At 36.2% G+C, this 18,649-nt stretch overlaps 1 protein-coding gene across 3 annotated transcripts; it reads right to left on the reverse strand.

Moving 5' to 3' along the window:
- Positions 1–315: 315 nt before the first annotated feature.
- UPP (uracil phosphoribosyltransferase) lies at positions 316–10,323 on the reverse strand. Of its 3 annotated transcripts, none has more exons than XM_022041665.2 (12): positions 10,043–10,323; positions 9,775–9,867; positions 9,584–9,662; positions 9,042–9,100; positions 7,761–7,838; positions 7,490–7,571; positions 7,271–7,319; positions 6,993–7,054; positions 1,640–1,707; positions 799–854; positions 659–706; positions 316–573 (listed from the first exon to the last, which is right to left on the reverse strand). In XM_022041665.2, exons 1-12 carry the CDS (start codon positions 10,178–10,180, stop codon positions 522–524), a joined length of 864 nt encoding a protein of 287 aa, XP_021897357.2. In that variant the 5' UTR covers positions 10,181–10,323; the 3' UTR covers positions 316–521. The 3 variants fall into 3 exon arrangements, with proteins under 3 accessions (XP_021897357.2, XP_088065695.1, XP_088065696.1); XM_088209569.1 differs by having other exon boundaries at positions 9,775–9,886; positions 10,043–10,179; XM_088209570.1 differs by lacking the exons at positions 9,584–9,662; positions 9,775–9,867; positions 10,043–10,323 and adding an exon at positions 9,388–9,527.
- Positions 10,324–18,649: the final 8,326 nt, after the last annotated feature.

Consider the following 18,649-nt stretch of genomic DNA (forward strand, 5'->3'; position numbering starts at 1 on the left):
CATATGTACGTGTCCCCACACACACATATATATCACTTTCGAAAAATAATCATATTTAAACATATGATTATATGTTATCTTTAAATTACTTAGTAACTAAATAAAATCTTGATATATTCCACTATTAGTTTTAATACCCCAAGGACACACGTACTTGGTAATTCAATTAAATTATAATATTCCACTATTAGCTTTAATATCCCAAGAACATACATATTTTTTTATTTTTCAAGTGCTCTGGAGCAATTCTAAATATTTGGAGTACTATAGGTTGAATATACGTACTAGTAGTTTTCATTTCTCTTCACAACACAATTCTAAAGAACTTGTTTTATGATCATTTGTGGTAACCTTACCAAAACTGTAAAGCAAATCTACTAGTGAAAACTCCAAGCAAACCATTTTCAAGTCAATTAAGATCAGACCCTTATCAAAATTTGCCAAATTTTGGAAGAATAGATTAGCCGTAATTTAGATGGAGTTTTATCCTTTTCCACCTTCTCGTTGTAGACATACTTAATCTATGTACCGAAACTGCGATCCCCAGCATCTCCTAGTCCAGGAATTATGAACCTGAGAAAGCCAAAATCAACACAATGGGGAAACATATATATGATTTTCAAGTCATAAAGTGCAAGGAGTGATGAGGGAGACTTACCCTTTATCATTCACTGTAGGATCGATAATTCCGGTATACACATGAAGACTGGAATACCAAAAGAAAATATCAGTTTTAGCTTTAGAATTGATGACTATCTTATTAATAAATAAATGAGTTATAGTTCTGAAAATCATTACCCAGGGAATTTCTTGTTGAGCTTCTCAAGGGCTGGAGGTGCAGCCACAGCAGAAATCTGTTTGAAATGGCATTCCAATTATTGGAGTATTGACTAAAGAGAAGCAAGTAAAACTATATTTAACTGAAACTCGAAGACAGAAGAAATTGGCATTTTGAAGTTTAATGGTCATAAATTTACATGTCAATCCCACCTCTTTCAAAGGAGTGCCTGCTTTGATCTAACTAATAAGCATCTAAGCTTTGATATCCATTTAAGCATTCTAACAAGCAGAATTTCCATGCATAAGTAGAAAACTCAAAACTATTCGTCCTACAGTTTATCTAGGAACTCATGTACAGGAAACAAAATAATCCATATGCTTATGGTTGCCTCACAATACAAAGATCTTGAAGCACCTGAATCCAGTTCTTATTTCTCTAATAAAACAATATTGAATATGTCTTCTTAAATATGTGTAGAAAGCTTCCCGGCCAGACTTGCTGGAGGGAGTTTAGTTTATTATTTATAGTTTTCCTCAACAAATTTCTGTTTCTTTACTACAGCATCTTAGACTTTATACTTCAATGGTCTGCCATACTCCTAGTTTAATGAGTTCAGATAATATTTCATAAAAGGTAAACAAATAAACTAGAAAAAAGAAAAAGAAAAAGCAACATCATATCCTTACGATGCTAGACAAATCAACAGCCAGATAGATAATAACTAAACAAGTGCAGTCAAACAATTAGATAAATACCTAATCAGTTCCACCATCTTACATAAATATTGAGTGACTACTTAAAGGTTACCAGATGTAAAACTTCAATAAAAGCAAGAATGAGATCGACTAAATTATTTACCACTTTGATTTGCTGATTTTCAAGCCCTCGTTCCTTTAAGAGGCCAAGTGCAGCCACTATTGTGCCACCTGAAATCAGTTATAAAGAAACAAAGTGAGGATAATACAGATCCAGAACAATTTCCAGCCAATCATAAGAGCTCCCAAATAAAAATATGATGCACAAGATGCAGCAATTCTGACAGGAAAGGGGAAAACATGTAAGTAAAGGCAAAAAGTACCATATAGTGCAATGAAATATTATGTTCATGGAGCAAGAGAATAGTCAAACACATGCATATATGGCTGAAACAGGAATTACAGATCTAAACCTATCACCATATCTTCCAATAGTCGCATGAAAGGCATTACGGTTTGCATTATAATGTTTCCTTATTGTATGCGTAATCAATTCTCAATTACATCCCAAAATCATTGTCCTTGAAGATAGAAAACAAGCAACAGGGAATTAGTTTGTCAGATGATGAATCCTTAATTTTTTTTTTTTTGAGATAAAGATGATAAATCCTTAATTAATAACATAAACGACCAATAGTTTGATCTACTAGGACTAAGGAAAATGACAGCATCATTTAGCCAGGAGTACGTAACTTAATTCACCTTCAACAACATTTAGCTGAGTTGTGCTAAAGGCAATAGTTCACTCAGTTCTCCTTGTTTCTGTCTTAGTTCAAAATTTCTTACAATTTTTATAACCAAGGCTCAATATAGACAACTGTAAGTGGTCATGTGTCGTGGTTCCCATAAGTTGATCTGGGTATGGATGATCAACTTTTAAATCCTGGATTAGGCTAAGCCAATGCTTTTGTAATTTTCTTGCCTTGTGACCTTGGTTATAACTAGGCTAGGACTCGCTGGAAAGAACCACTGGTCCTCCCAGAGTTAGGTATCCAAACCATTAAGAATAACTGTTGAGATGATTTGTATTGCTGTCAATTCCGGATATATGTGTGTGTATATAGGGAAGAGTCAGCAGTTCTAGAATCTAGGATCTGACAACCACAATTCACTTCATGGTTTTTTAGTAGCTAACTATAAGTAACTTATTAATTAGCCCAGGTTTCTATCACATTTATTTAGATAAATGTAAAGTAGATAAACCAAAAATAAAAGATATACGAACTTAATGTAATAATCCCCAAGCTAAATATAGTATTATTTAAATGAATCTAGACTAGGATAATATTTCTAAGAAGCTGATCCCATCTTCTTCAAACACGGATCCTACCATTCTAAATCTTTCTACTAAACAGTCACTAAATCTTTCCAGTGAGCAGATTAGGATTTGTGGTCATAATATTATTTCCCTCCTCCAAAGACTGCTTGTCCAGATGTTTGTAACATATTATTCCAGACCTAGAGGTTCTTCCTGTTCAATGATGTTTTCCTCCACAACTTGTAAGCAAAACAATTTGTTGCATAGATGACATAAAACTATAAAATTGTAACACAACCCCACTAAATACCTCTCCTCCACTTCTGTGCTCCTTAAATATTTAACTATAGTAACCTCGAAGAACCATTTGCAAAGCTTTTCTTGAAGTGGAAACCACAGATTGTTGACTTTCTCCTTATTGTTCATAAAACCTAGGAAGACTCATGGTTGTAAGGTCAATCGGGTGTTGCAATTCTAACCGCTGTGATGTATTCCAGGAGACAAATAATTGCACCTCCTGCCCTGAAGTGAGGAAGCTGGCACAAGCAGCAAGTTGCTCGAAATGTTGTTGGCAATCCTCCACATTGCCAACTTGGCACAACTTCATGTGTCTGCCAGTTTGTTGCTCCTTACTGGTGGCAACAAAAAAAAGAGATTAAACTGTTGTGTGAATATTTCCCAGGACATTTCTGGATGATCCCTCTCCAACTTGAGGAACCAGTCTTTTGCACCACTCTCCAAATTGAATGAGGCTAGGTCAACCTTGCCCTCCTCCAACATACTTTATCGCCTGAAAAAGTGTTCACAACAGTTTAACCATCCAAAGGAGTCATGTATACCACCAAAGAACAGGAAAATCAAACTTGGAGAATCGTGGTAGATATTTTCTTCCCCCTGTAGTTTCAGCATTTCCCCATTGCATCGATTGTGCATGTGCCGGTTAACACTCCATCCCCTATGTCTCTTCTTTCTATATGAGTTCTACCCAAGTCTTTTGACATTTCCTCTATCTGCTTAGACAAATCCTATTTAGTCTCAAATGCATGCCTATCTTGCTCTCTTTCTGCTGCATCACTTGTTCTGTCCCCCTGTTGCATCTTTGAGAAGCTATAAGACTGTCAACGGAAGGACCTGAAGCCTACCCATGTAGCGCCCGGGAAAAAAAAAAAAAAAAAAAAAAAAAAACGCGCGCCACATCAGCAGCCACGTCAGCAGACCCAGTCAGCAGTCCTGGCCAACCAGGACCTGCCACGTGGCAAAACCACGTCGACCGGGGACGGGCCACGTTGGCGATCCGCGTGCGCGCGATCGGACAGCCCAGATCAAATCGTGCGCACGGACGGCGCAAATTTAATCACACGGACGGCCCAGATTTAATCAAAAACGGACGGTTCAGATTAAATCAAAATGGACGGCTGAGATCAAAAGGCAAAAGGGTATAAATAAGACCCCCACACCAGACCCCAAACCCTAGCCGCCTGCCCTCGCCGGAGAAGACGAACCAGAAGCCGGCCGCCGCCACCCCCCGCCGCACCGAAGGGATTTCCGACCGCCGATCGAGGTAAATTTCATACCCCCGACTCGTTTTTCCACGTTAATTTCCCCAGTGGCCAAATCGGAGCCAAAATCCCGGCCAAACGGCCGGAAAACACGGCCGAAAGCCAGCGGCGCCGCCGCGCCCCTCCTCGATTTTTGCCTCCGATGAGGCCCTTCCCAGCCTCCGTTTAATGCAATTTTTATATCACCGTGATCACCATTCTTTTCTCTACAGGTTGATCGGAGCCGAATCACCAAAACACGAACTTCACCGGAGAGCCACCGCACCCGAGAGCACCGCCGCCGGTAAGCTTCGGTTTTCCGTAAATTTTCGGCCCCCCGAGGGCCGTAGGGTTGTTTTATCGCAGGAACCAATGCGAGTGTGGCCGAATTCGGCCGGAAACGGCCGAAAACGGCCAACCCGAGGCGAACCGCCGTCGCCGGAGCACGGCGGAGCCGCCATGCCGGAGTTGCGATATTGGCCGAAAGGGGCCCTGGGCCTAATTTGGAATTTTTTTTGGAACACGTGCAGGTACCAGTAGTGCGTTTCAGTTCCCCGGGAAAAATTCAAGAAAAATTAGGGACAGCCTGCAAGCGCACTGTGAAGCCGTGTTCGGACCCCGAAACGAGTAAGGACCCCTCACCCTATTTCCTATCACGGTTTTAAAGTTCAATAAAAGATAAAACGGTATTTCATGAATCAACGAATGTGTGAAATTGCTTAAGGTCGCTAATGGAGCCCGAGTCTAGTGTGTTTGTCGGTTAACTGTTATTTGGCCTGTTTTACAGTTTTAAATGCAGCATGAGGTTTGATGTTTTCATTTTATAGTTTCGTGTGCATATCTTTACTGTTTTATTGATTATGGATTGAATGACTGGGATATTGATACTGTATGTTGTCTGTTTGGCATAAATTATCGTTTTGCTTGTTTGTATGTGGATTAATAATGCTGACTGAGGGAAAGAGAGAATGAAAGATTATGTAAATGGGTAATTGTATAATGTGGTCAGCCTGACTAGATATCCTGGGAGATGGTGGACGGACCGGGTCCGTAGGGAACCCTACCGGGATTGTGGTCTCCCATACCGGACGGGGTATGGAGATCTTATGTGTTTTGGCGCCCATACCGGACGGGGTATGGGGACGGCCCGTTTCACCCTCATACCGGACGGGGTAATGAGGTTTATAGTTTTAGCGCCCATACCGGACGGGGTATGGGGACGGCCCTGGAATATGATTTCAAGTGTTAAGGGTTAACGGGTAGCGGGACCCCTATGGATCCCCATGGATACTAGTGGGCTGGTAAAAGAGGAAGAATATGTTGTGTAACGATTATATTACGAAAGGCTTGATAGGTATTACGTTATACAGTTTATATATGATTTCATGATGATGATGATGTTATTGTTTTCGTACACTGTTTTATGGATTCTATCGAGGTAAGTGAATGGTAAAGGTTTTATTATTGATAAAAGGTTTTGTTGTAAATTATGTTCCATTGGTCTTTTTTGTGTTTTCTACCCACCTTTACCTCCGTGACGGTGAGATATCGTGATATCTTTACTGGGCTAGTGTAGCTCATTCCTTATTTAATCATTTCAGATCAGAAAGACCTTGTTCCCGAGCCAGTTCCGCAGAAAGACGACGGAGGGGACGCCTAAAAACTCCATAGCCATATTTGTAGGTTTTACTTTCAAGTTTCTCCTTTAGATAGTTTGATCTTTTATATTGTGAGCACGTTTTTGGTTTTAGTGTAAGGGATGTTAATCGAATTTTTGACTTCGCTTCCGCATTTGATATTTTTAATATACATTCCATTTTAAATTTTCGGGGCCGTTACAGTCCAGCTATGACACTACTTCTTGGTTGCAAAAAGTATATCAGGCTATGGGTTGATTAAGGGTAAAATCCTGGAAAAGGACAGCCGAGTGCTTGTCATTTTCTTCCTATAACTAGGCTATGACTCAGCAAAGAAAACCCTTCGATCTCCTAAAGTTAGGTCCTCTAAAACCTTCAAGAGAAATTGTTAAGACAATTTTTATTACTGCAAACTGAGTACATAAATATAGGGAGGTATTGCCTGCCCTCTTCTGAGAACCTAGGATCTGATATCCATGATTTGCTTCATGCTTTCTCTGTAGCTAACTATCAGCAGCTTTACTAATTAGCCTAGAATTCTATCATACTAATTAAACAATTAGAAAATAGGTAAAGTAAAAATGACATCTGCACTTAATCTGATACTTCTAAGCCAAAGAGAGTTTATTTGCATACATCAAAACTAGGATAATTTTCTAAGAAGCTTATCCTAACTTATTCAGACTGTAGATCCTACCTCTGTGAATCTTTTCAATAAACAGACCAGTAAACAGATTGGCATTTTCCTTAAAAGATTAAGCCTCCCAAAATTTTGATTAAAACCAAAAACAACAGGCACTGTTGGACCTTCCACCCAATGGAAGACTAATATAGGAACTGAAGGTAATATCACTAACAGACAACAAAACCAGATCCTTCCTCCTGATGTATGTCCACATGTATGCATGTGTGTGAGAGAGAGGCAGTCAGGGAATAGAGAGGGAGAGAGAAACATGGTGCTGAAAAGCAACATGTTTATGCATGCTGAACATAAGAGTAAAAAATTCCAGCCACTAGAATTACCTGTGGCAAGCATAGGATCTACCAAAAACACTCGTGAACCTTCAGGAAATTTGTCCGGCAACCTAGAAAGAAGGTAGTAGGATGTTTAAAAGCAGAAAATGGAGTCAATCCAGAGTGATATAAAAAAGATGGACTCTCAATATTATATATGAAAAATGAGGCTGAAGATCAAAACAGTAAGTTCTGATTTCTCATTTTTTAGCTAACAGATAGCAAAGATGCTTAATGTAGGAAGATGTAAACCAAAAATAACTGGTTTTGTAACAAGGAATTCTTACTTATTCAGATACACAGTTGGCAGAAGCGTCACCTCATCTCTGCTTATTCCTTAATATAGAAAAAAAGACACAACATATGATTAGATATTAATGTTGGCAACAGTACAAAACAACAAATGCAATATGTCTTTCGTAATTAACATTTCACAAAGCTTTAGAAATGAATGGAAACCCTCCACTAAACTAGCTCACATGCATGACCATTTCCCAAATGCCTACCCAGATGGTATGTTTTGGTTGCAGGCAAAACTGATGATGCATGCTCCGCGAGAGCAAGGCCAGCTCTCAAGATGGGAACAACCTGAGAAACTAAAATGGTTAAGTACTAATTATGATTCAGCATAAAATCTCTGCTCAGGAAGATTAGCGCTCTATAACCATAAAAAAAAGGTTGACGAGTACAATGCACAACAAATTTTAGATACTAAGAGGCAGCAATGATAAAGAAAGACGAAAGAAAATAATAAAAAATTGCCACTAGAAAACTAACCCCCACAGGTTCCCTTGGATCAATAAACTCAACTGACGCAATGCCCATTGGTGACTGAATCTCCCCTGTTACAGTTGGCTGCCAGCAGTAGCCCAAAGAGATGTGAGGGAGGGATGAGAAAAGAAAGTTGTAAAAGAAAAGCTCACACAACATAAAATAATAAATTGAAGCATTTTCCCACTAATATCTGAGGGAAAAGACTTTAGCCAGCACAAACAATAAGCTCATTTTTTTTTTAAATAAACAAACAATACGCTCATAGTAGTAAATAAGCTCAATTGGATGTATGAATTTATTTGAAGACATGTATCAGAAATGGATCATTTGAGAAAATGAAATCGACAACAAAAATTAACCATAATCCTAAGATTATTGTGACATGGCAGCTGCTATCACTGAGACCTAGGTCAGTAATTTCCTTGAGAAAGACTAGTATCATTTTTTTTTTTTTTGAAAATAACAAAGAAAAGGGAAAAAGACTAGTATCATAAATAAAACAGAAATTACCAGATGTCTTCAGGCTTCTTTCAAAAGTTTAAAAAAATTGCTCATAGATTATCAAGCTACATAATAACTGTTCAAAATCAAATAGAAGTTAAAATCAAGTAAATGAGAAATTATTCAACAACTATGTTCCGCATGATTCTTCATCAGAGACCTCAAATTTCCAGTTTCTCTACATATTACATTTTAGAGGAGAAGAAGAGAGAGAGTAGAGAGAGGAAGAGACAAATAAAGAGACAAAGATAAAAAGGACAAAAACAAATATTAAATTGATATATTCAATATTAAAAGCATATATAATAATTAAAAAAAGGAGTATATATTAGGTATGCTACTATGTTATGAAAATACCTTAGGAACCATTCCACTTAAGGCAAAAGAACAACAACTTGAATTTATTTTCCAAGGTGAAAATTGATTAAGCATCAATGACAATGAAAAGCCTCAAACTAAGCTCAAATAGGAGACGTATAAGGTGACCCATGTTTCTTCACTGAAAGAATTCAAATTCTGGAACATATTAATCATGTGTTTTTCTGCACTATTTTGCTATAAATAATTTTTCCCTGATTCTAGGGGTTTTTAGTAAACTTTTAATAATAGATTATGAGAAACAACTTCCAATGAATATAAGATGCACATAACAAAATATAAGCTCCTACCATGATTTTTGAAGAAAGAAAGGGTGGAGAAAGAGTTCATAACAGGAAAAGGATAGAAAAGGAAAATAAAGAACAATATAACATTTTCTAACACTACATATTGTAACACACTCACCAACCAATCTCTTGAAGCCTCATACATAAGTAGTCTCCCCAACTCAGCCATTGCATTTCCTAGAAAAAAGATTTTTCGGAAAATGTTGATCATGGAAACAAACCACACTCAACGAGGTACAAAATGGAAAGAGTCCAAAACTTAGAAGACTACTCAATTACATAAAGAAAGAGGCTATTTTTTTCCATGAATTGAAGCACTGGACATACTATGCCATCATCCGGAAAAAAAATCAAATCATCAGGTGCCTGCCCTAAAGGGAACTCCAAGCTGCCATATGCTTTAAATAAATTTAACAGAAAACAGTATGCAGGCCCCAAAAAAAGGGAAGCAGAGAACCAAGAACCTTATTGACTAGCCATGCGAAAAGCCTTTGATAAACTGATGAGTGGACAAAAATTTCCATGAATCTCAGTATCTAGAACTGGAACGTAAGTAAAAAGTGACATCTCTCATCCAGGCTGTAGCAATTCTTTGAAGTATTTATCGGTTTCCACACTTCAAAGTAGGAAAGTGTTTTATCAAAATTGATCTGTACTCACTGAAAATGGGAGACGGGGTCTGCTCATTCCTCAACACGGAAACCCAGTGCTTGATTAACGGATGCGGTGGCACAAACACCTGATAATCCAGTGACAAAGTGGAATTTAGGTTGTCTTTGAAGTAAAAAGAACCGGAAAGAGAATCGAAAAACCAGAGAAAACAAAAAAGACAGGATTAAAAATAAACTAACGAGCACTCTGTCTTTAGGAAGAGATCTGTCCTCGGTAGCCATGTGAGACCTCACAGTGACGACGCTGCGCCGCCGACTACTGGAACACGCGATCTAAAGTAGAATAGGAACACTGATATTCAATTAGGATAAAGTGGACTTAATCAACAGAAGAAAGAGGACACATTTAACAAAGGCAGAGACGTTTGTGCGGTATCGTATGTCTGTATGTACATACATATATATATAGAGGGAGAGAGAGAGAGGGAGAGAGGTGTGTGCTCGCTACCTTCGCGTGAGAAAGAGAAGATGAAGGAAGGAGATTAGAAGTGATAGGTAGGCTATTAGAGATTCTGGTTTGACGAGTAGGCGCGAAATACGGCGAATGGGAAGGGCACCGGAGCGCAAAATTAATACGGCTCGCCATGCATCCGATGAAATCGAGCTGGAGAGAGAAGTGAGAGTGGGTAGCGTCAGTGGAGCTTTTGTGATAGACTGGGTTTCTAAGGTTGATGATTCGTTTTCCACAACTCACTGTCGGGCCTCGGCCCCATGGAGCTCTCCTCCATTTTTATCCTTTTGGTTTCCTTTTTCAATCCCTCTCTCAAAAAAGTTCGGAAGATGACGAAGTTCCGTGTAATTTTAGAAAATTATTCTTTTAAATTAATGGAAAAAAAACATCTAATTAAAAATATTTTATAGACTTAATATTTTATCTTTTTATGTAAATTAAATTAAATGGTAAAAATATTTTTAGTTAATTTACATACATAATTATAAATTTTGTAATAATATTAAATACCAATATGCACCAGTGTCCACCTTTCAATTTAATGAAGATTCCTTAATTTTTGGTCTTCCCTTAATTTCTTTGTTTTTATTCTTTTAGATATACCTTTTTTTTTCTATATAATTTACTTCTCCTTATCTTTCATATTTTAATTGCAAACAAATTATTATATCAATTTTAAATATATATATATATATATATAGAAAATTCATTTTTATGCTATTGAACTTAATATGTTTTTATGTTGACGATTACATTTTTGCACATATAATATAATTACTAAAATTGTTGTTTATATATCATGAAATTATTTTAGTAAAAGTTAGAATTTTGAAAATAACACAAAAAATTATGCAAAGATGGTTATATATGCTGATTTGTTTAGGTTCATATAATTTTCATGGGATGTATTTTAATTATTTTTAGTTATTTAATCATTAATTATTCAAAAAATAAAGATGTATTAAAGTAATTATGATAAACTAAATTTAACGTAAGAAAATTTAATTTGTCAATGAAATATAAATTAAATAAAATTACTGAAAAAAACTGGCGTCCTTTATGATTATTTGAAGGGTCAATAGACTCTTTCACTTTTTTTTTATTTTTTCCACTTTTCCAAAGTTGAAAGTTTCCAATGTGATGCTCTTTTGATAGAATTTTAAAATTTTGAGATTATTATTCGAATCAAACTTTAATCCATGACATGCTATTTATATTTTAAATTGTGAAATTATAAAATTAATTAATAATTTTTTTTCTGCAATATAATAATTATATTGTAAATTTAATTTAAAATAATTCAAAAAAATTTCAGAAGATTTATCTTTATGCTACTCACTTGTATTGTTATAATTATAAATATAATATAATTACTAATATAACTATGTTCCATATAATATTGAGCTACATGTAAACTCATGCTATTCATCATCATCATGATCATGGATTGTCTAACTATTTATATAAAATAACATTCCTAAATTTTTTTTTAAACAAAGCTAAAATATGTTATTGTAAGTTATGTCTTATTTTTGTAAATTACATTAAATATTTTTTTTAATAAACATAAATTTAAAAAATTTTGCATGCTATTGAAACATGAACAAATATTGAAGTATAAAAAAATAAAATAAATGAATATGTAGACCTACTCATCACTAGAAATTTAAAATTACTATGCTAATTAGATAACACTATAATTGTAACGGCCCCGGAAAATATTAAAATGAAATGAGTATTTAAATATATCGAATGCGGAAGCGAGATCAAAATTTCATTTAACATCCCTTACACGAAAAACCAAAAACGTACTTAAAATATAAAAGATTAAACTAACTAAGAAAGAAACTCGAAAATAAAACTATGCGTATGACTACAGAGTCTCTAGGCATCCCCTTCGTCGTCCTCCTGCGGAACGGGCTCGGGAACCATGTCTTCCTGATCTGAAATGGTTAATTAAGGAGTGAGCTACACTAGCCCAGTAAGAACATCACGATATCTCACCGTCACGGAGATAAAGGTGGGTAAAAAACCACAAAAAGACCAATGGAGCATAATTTACAATAAACTCGTTTATTAACAACAAAACCTTTTATCAATAATAAAACTTTGACCATCCACTTACCTTGGTGGAATTTATGAAAACAATATGAGAAAAACAATAACATTATCATAATCATTGAATAATCTAAACTGTAAAACATAACACTTATCACGCCTCTTGTAATTCAATCATTGTACAACATATCTTTTTCTCATTTACCAGCCTACTAGTATCCGTGGGGGTCCATAGGGGTTCCGCTACCCGTTAACCTTTAACATTCATAATCAGTTTCCAGGGCCGTCCCCATACCCCGTCCGGTATGGGCGCCAAAACCATGAACCTCAATACCCCGTCCGGTATGAGGGTGAAACGGGCCGTCCCCATACCCCGTCCGGTATGGGCGCCAAAACCATAAACCTCAATACCCCGTCCGGTATGAGGGTGAAACGGGCCGTCCCCATACCCCGTCCGGTATGGGCGCCAAAACCATAAGATCTCCATACCCCGTCCGGCATGTGAGACCACAATCCCGGTAGGGTTCCCTACGGACCCGGTCCGTCCACCATCTCCCAGGATATCTAGTCAGGCTGACCCCCATAATACAATTATCAGTTTACACAATCTTTCATTTTTCCTTTTCCTCAATCAGCATCATCAATTCACATTTAAACAAGCAAATCGTAATTCATACCAAACAGACAACATACAGTATCAGTTTTTCAGTCATTCAACCCATAATTAATAAAAACGTAGTACATGCACACAAATCTGTAAAATGAACACATCAAACCTCATTTTGCATTTAAAGCTGTAAACAGGTCAAATAACAGTAAACCACCAATCACACTAGACTCGGGCTCCATTAGCTACCTTAAGCAATTTCACACATGCATTAATTCAAGAAATACCGTTTTATCATTTTGAACTTTAATACCGTGATAGGAAATAAGGTGAGGGGTCCTTACCTGTTTTCGGGATCCGAATACGATTCACAGTGCGCCTGCAGGCTGTCCCTAATTTTCCCCTGAATTTTTTTCCGGGGAACTGAAACACGCTCACAGTACCTGCACGGGTTCCAAAAAAATCCAAATTAGGCCCAGGGCCTCTTTCGGCCCAAATCGCAACTCCGGCACGGCGGCTCCCGCCGTGCTCCGGCGACGGCGCCGCCGCTGGCGGCGGCGAGTCGCCTCGGGTTGACTGTTTTCGGCCGTTTTTGGCCGAATTCGGCCACACTCGCATTGGTCCTTGTCAGAAAACAACCCTAGGGCCCTCGGGGGGCCAAAAAATCACGGAAAAACGGAGCTTACCGGCGGCGGCGCTCTCGGGTACGGCGACTCTCCGGCGAAGTTCGTGTTTTGGTGATTTGGCTTCGGTCAACCTGTAGAGAAAAGAATGGTGATCACGGTGATATAAAAATTGCATCGAACGGAGGCCGGGAAGGGCCTCGTCGGAGGCAAAAACCGAGAGGGGGCGCGGCGGTGCCGCTGGGCTTCGGCCGCGTATTCCGGCCGTTTGGCCGGGATTTCGGCTTCGATTTGGCCATAGGAGGAATCAGTGGGGAAAAACGAGTCGGGGGTATGAAATTTACCTCGATCGGCGGTCGGAAATTTCCCCGGTGCGACGGCGAGTGGCGGCGGGTGGCGGCGGTCGGCCTCTGGTTCGTCTTCTCCGGCGAGCGGCTGGCGGCTAGGGTTTGTGGTCTGGTGTGGAGGTTCTATTTATAACCCCTTGCCTTTTGATCACAGCCGTTCATTTTGTTTTAATCTGGGCCGTTCGTTTTTGATTGAATCTGGGCCGTCCGTGCGATTGAATCTGGGCCGTCCGATCGCGTGATTGATCTGGGCCGTCGGATCGCACCCACGCGGATCGCCAGCGTGGCTCCTTTTGGAGTGACGCGGTCTTGCCACGTGGCAGGCCCTGGTTGGCCGGGACTGCTGACCGGGCCTGCTGACGTGGCTGCTGACGTGGCCGCCCCCTTTTTTTTTTTTTTTTTTTTTTTTTTTTTTTTTTCTCCTCCTTTCCGGGTGCTACAATAATAGTCTTTGTTTTCATACTAAATCATATCTCTACTTAATAAGTTTAGGAAAATAAAATAAAATATATAATAGATAATTAGTTATTTGGTATAGAAGTAGTTGTTTGATATAATAAATTTTTTAAAATATATTGAAGCATATTTTATTTAGGTCTCAATTAACCGTTTTTTATTTTGGTCTTGGTCTTCCTAGATTTGTTCGTTATGCTCTATTATTTGCTCTTCAGTTATATGATAAAGTCGATAAATCTTCCAATCAAGACTAAGAAAGAAAGGTTTTTAACATGTATTACCTGTATGGTAAAACTTAAGCGGAGTTGATTAGCTTGTTTTTCTCAACTGAGACTCCCTTATTTCATGTATGTATTTTGCTTTTAGGTTCACGTATGAAAAAAATAGTTTTTTACTATTTTAGTTATTTTTATTGGTTTAAGAGAGACTGAGATTAAAATTCACAGGAAGTGTTTTAAGATAATTGGATTAAAGTTATCACAGAAGACTTAGATCATAAGATTCTCTGTTTTCTTTAAATTCACTAGTATAATAATATTTGCATAAGTAAATAATATTATATGAAGTAGTTTTTAGTATAATAATACTTGCATAAGTAAATACTATTACATGAAATGTCTTTTTGACACCACTAAAGTATCTTTTAGTAACTGACATTCATATTATTTCTTTACATGTTAGCCTTTTTTTTTTATTACATCGTTTTATTAAATAAAAAACATTCAATTAATTTTTATAATAATTATTACCCAAGTTTTATGTTAACTTAAGAAATGAATGATTGAATAAGTGTGTTTAAATTTTCAATTAATATTAATTTTTCTTTTTTACAAAAAAAAAAAAAAAAGCAATGCAACAAAAGCAATTAGCCTTGCATTTGAGCACCAAAAATTAAATTTCAAGTTTTAACAAAATTTAATAATTTCAAATTTCAAATATGAAAAGTAGTAATTACACTTTCTAATTAAAGAGACATTAGCAATGTTGTCCTAAGCTCAAATATTAGTAGCCTAGAGATATTAATTGGGTTAAACCAACCTAAAGAAACGAGCAGCACATTCAAATTTCTCCTTTTATTCTCAACATAAAGACTAAAATGCTTTCATTAATTTATTATATCGAGCCCAAACTAGAAGTAAGTGAGAGGAACCCACTTTGCTCAGTTTAATCCAAACTAGGATTTTTCATTTTTATGGATCGATCGTTGCTAGACGAAGTAAGCTACAGGCAATCTGTCCCAGTTGATAACTCTACACTGACCAAACAATTTCTCAAACCCCCCAAGTAATAACTGTACCTTAAAAATTTAAAAATGTTGGATACAATGTATAATTATATTAGTGTACTTGTATGTATTTAATAATAATTGTATACCATTTAGTATTACAAAATTAATTAAGTGACCAAATAAAATTTAAGATATAGATTTGATTACATATAATTAAGTATAGAATTTAACTATGCGAGATATCAAAAAGTTTAGTTTCTAATTTTATAATAGGACAAAACAGAAATTAAAAAACTTGAGAAGTTAAAAGTAGTTATGGTCTCTAAATTATATAAACAAGTGTGACTTTTATCTAAAGTCTCATAATTAGTAAGAGAGAAATGAAGAGTTATAAAGAAAAGTTGAGAGAAAATCCTTTATTTGTCAACTTGGAAGAACAAAAACCACAAGGCCAATGTATAAAAGAATTCTCTATGTATTCAAGTATGTTTCTGTTCTAAGATTTCTTGAAATAATAGTTTGACACAAAAGTTTCACCTTTGGTCATAGTTTTCCATCCCTAAAGTTTAATCTCTCCAAAATATTCCTACTAGTATGGGAGCCACTTTTGTGTTGAACGGCTACATCTACGTTTTTTCTATTTGATGGTTTTGACTTTTTTGATTTCTTGTTTATTTTTAAGATACCAAAGTTAATTTTAAGTCTCTAACTTTAGATAGCAAAATCTCATAGGAAATCTAATGTACCTTAATCCACTTGTGTATCTTTGTTCTTTGTGAAACTATTCTAAGAAAGACTTTAAAAATACATTTTGGGTTCAAGTTGTTTTTTTAAAATTATTTATGATTTGTAAATAATTTTTAAAATTTATTTAGATAATTCTCTCTTTTTTTTCATGGCCATGCTTCTTCCTTAGGTATTTTAAACCTAGTTACAAACATTGACATTTGCATTAGTTTTACTTCATTTTTCAAGTAAGGGGTGTAACTCTCTTTAAAGCATTTCAAAATCCCTAAACTCAAAATGATTTTTTTCTTAAAACATGAACACTCAGAATCTCATTATAGGGTTTTACCTCTTATATTTTTTTATATTTTGTTTACTTTTTTATTAAAAAAAAAAACTCATAATAACTTTGTGAGTTTGATCTTGTTTTCTAACTATGCTATCAATTTACTACAATACCTCCTTAGTTAAGCTTTATGTTGTCTAAAACGTATAATCATTGTATTATTTGTAGTTTTAAAAGTAGAAAAATGGGAGTTAAAGATTTTTTTTTTTTTTTTGTCTATTTGCATTCATAATTTTTGGCTTTCATGTTTAAATGTTATTTGTTGTTATTTGAATACAATACATGTTATTTAAAAATCAAACAAGTGAATATTGAGGTTGTTTTGGGTATGTAAACAAGGGTTTTAAAGCTTAATCAAGGTCGTCTTTATGTGTTTGTATTGGCCATCATAGTTTACACATTTAGTAACTAAATAAAGTATATATTAATACGAGAACAATGTGTAAAATAAATGAGAATCAGGGGTTATTTTATGTCCCTTTACATTTGATACTTCGATTTTATATTTAGAGTTATGTCTGGTGCTCTTCAAGCAAGAAACTGATTTATTTCTTTGGATACGTAGGTCTATTTCATAATTAGATATCTTTAGTTCTTATTAATTTGGATCTTTGATCTTTAGACTCAGTTTAGCCAAAACTAATTAATCCATGCCACTAGCTACATGATGTATTCCACTATGTTCTCATTTCTTTATACCTCGTTGAGACGAAGATAGCCAACAATGTACTTGTCTTGGTTTTTTAGTTTTTAGCAAAATGCTTTTTATTTCCTAAAGGAACCATTTGGCATCGGTCTCTTTAGATATAATGCCAATGAAGGTTTCGAGAATTGCACGCATGATGATCATGGGACTTATGCAATTGAAATGATCCCATTTCTTAAAGTTCTTTTGATCATCATTGGAATTTTTAACTGTAGGAATAGGAGGTCGTTCGATCTTGTCACAATTGTGATGAAGGAACAAAACTCCGTAAAATGAGCATTTGAAATGAATGAAAAAAAAAAAGAGCCTCCACCAATCCTTTAAGGTGGAATGAGACATCAAACTATGTCACTAATCTAAATAGGAGAAACTAAATCCAGAAAATGAAAACAAATGGGAAGGAATGAAGCACCCATGGAGACGTGTCATCTTACTTCAAAACTGAAAGTACTAATGATGTAAACCTGGATATAAGAGACCAAGAAGACAACTTAGGAGAAGCTGGAAGCACGACTCAAGTTCCGGAGGGACCTATTACCTGAGCTCACGCCAAAGGCTTTCAAAAGGCCTTCAATTTGCTCGTCCAAACTTGGATCACTCAGGAAATAGAATTTGAATCTCAATAAGCTGCAAGAACAGGTCCAAGAAAGCAAGAAGAGCCCCGACCATACTGGTTCTAGTTTGGGAAGAGAATGGAGGTGCAGTCTTGCTCACCCGCGCGGGAACTACGACAAACTAGGAAAGACTGAGTTGGATTTCTCTTTGAGGAGGTTGAAGCCCTCTCCATGAACTCCGACTAACATGCAAAACAGAAGCAAAATAGAGACAAAAAAGACACCTGCAACCAGAGAAGGATTCTCTTTGCCGCAAGCCATCTTCTAGTTTTCTAAAGCTATTTCCCCTGATTTGCAGGAAGAAGAAAAGTCTGCATGGCTGCACAATAAGAAGAAGAAGAGATGAAGAATGCCAAAGACGAGTAAAAGAAGGAAACTAAAAAGAGAGGAGAGGACGAAGACCGCACAGCATGGGAGAGTGAGTGGTCCAAAGGAGGTACAGTCCTACTTGATTCCTAAATTCCCAAATTATTTATAATTTTGGAAGAAATAATATGTCCAGCCACTACCTCCACAAAGAATTAAATAATAAAGAAATTAGAAGATGAAATCATGTGGAAGACAAGTGTCAAAGTGGAAAAGGGAGTTTAAGCCTATCAAAGAAGAGGAGTTTACCTTAGTTAATTCCAGAATTTTTTTATTGCAATTTTCTTTTAGTTTTTGAGTTCTAGTTAAATTAAATTTCAATATTTTGTTGAGATTAAAATTAAGAACTATGTTTAGAAGTCTTATTTCTTAGTTTGAGTCAAATAAAGATGGTCAACTCTATAAATAGAGACTACCACCCCTTCTTGTAGACATAATTCAGATTTCAATAATATTCAAATTCTTTTATTTTAGTTTTCAAGTTTCCAAGAGTGAGTTTAGTGAGCGTGTCTTCGATCGATTTATTG

The sequence above is a fragment of the Carica papaya genome, chromosome 8, assembly GCF_054855325.1.
Source record: "Carica papaya isolate Zhongbai chromosome 8, ASM5485532v1, whole genome shotgun sequence".
NCBI classification, from domain to species: domain Eukaryota; kingdom Viridiplantae; phylum Streptophyta; class Magnoliopsida; order Brassicales; family Caricaceae; genus Carica; species Carica papaya.

Coding starts and splice junctions, on each gene's coding strand:
- UPP (XM_022041665.2), bottom strand. CDS start 10,180: ATGGCGAGCCGTATTAATTTTGCGCTCCGGTGCCCTTCCCATTCGCCG. Junction 9,868..10,042: donor CTTCTCTTTCTCACGCGAAG/GTAGCGAGCACA, acceptor ATTCTACTTTAG/ATCGCGTGTTCCAGTAGTCG. Junction 7,572..7,760: donor ATCCAAGGGAACCTGTGGGG/GTTAGTTTTCTA, acceptor TTAGTTTCTCAG/GTTGTTCCCATCTTGAGAGC.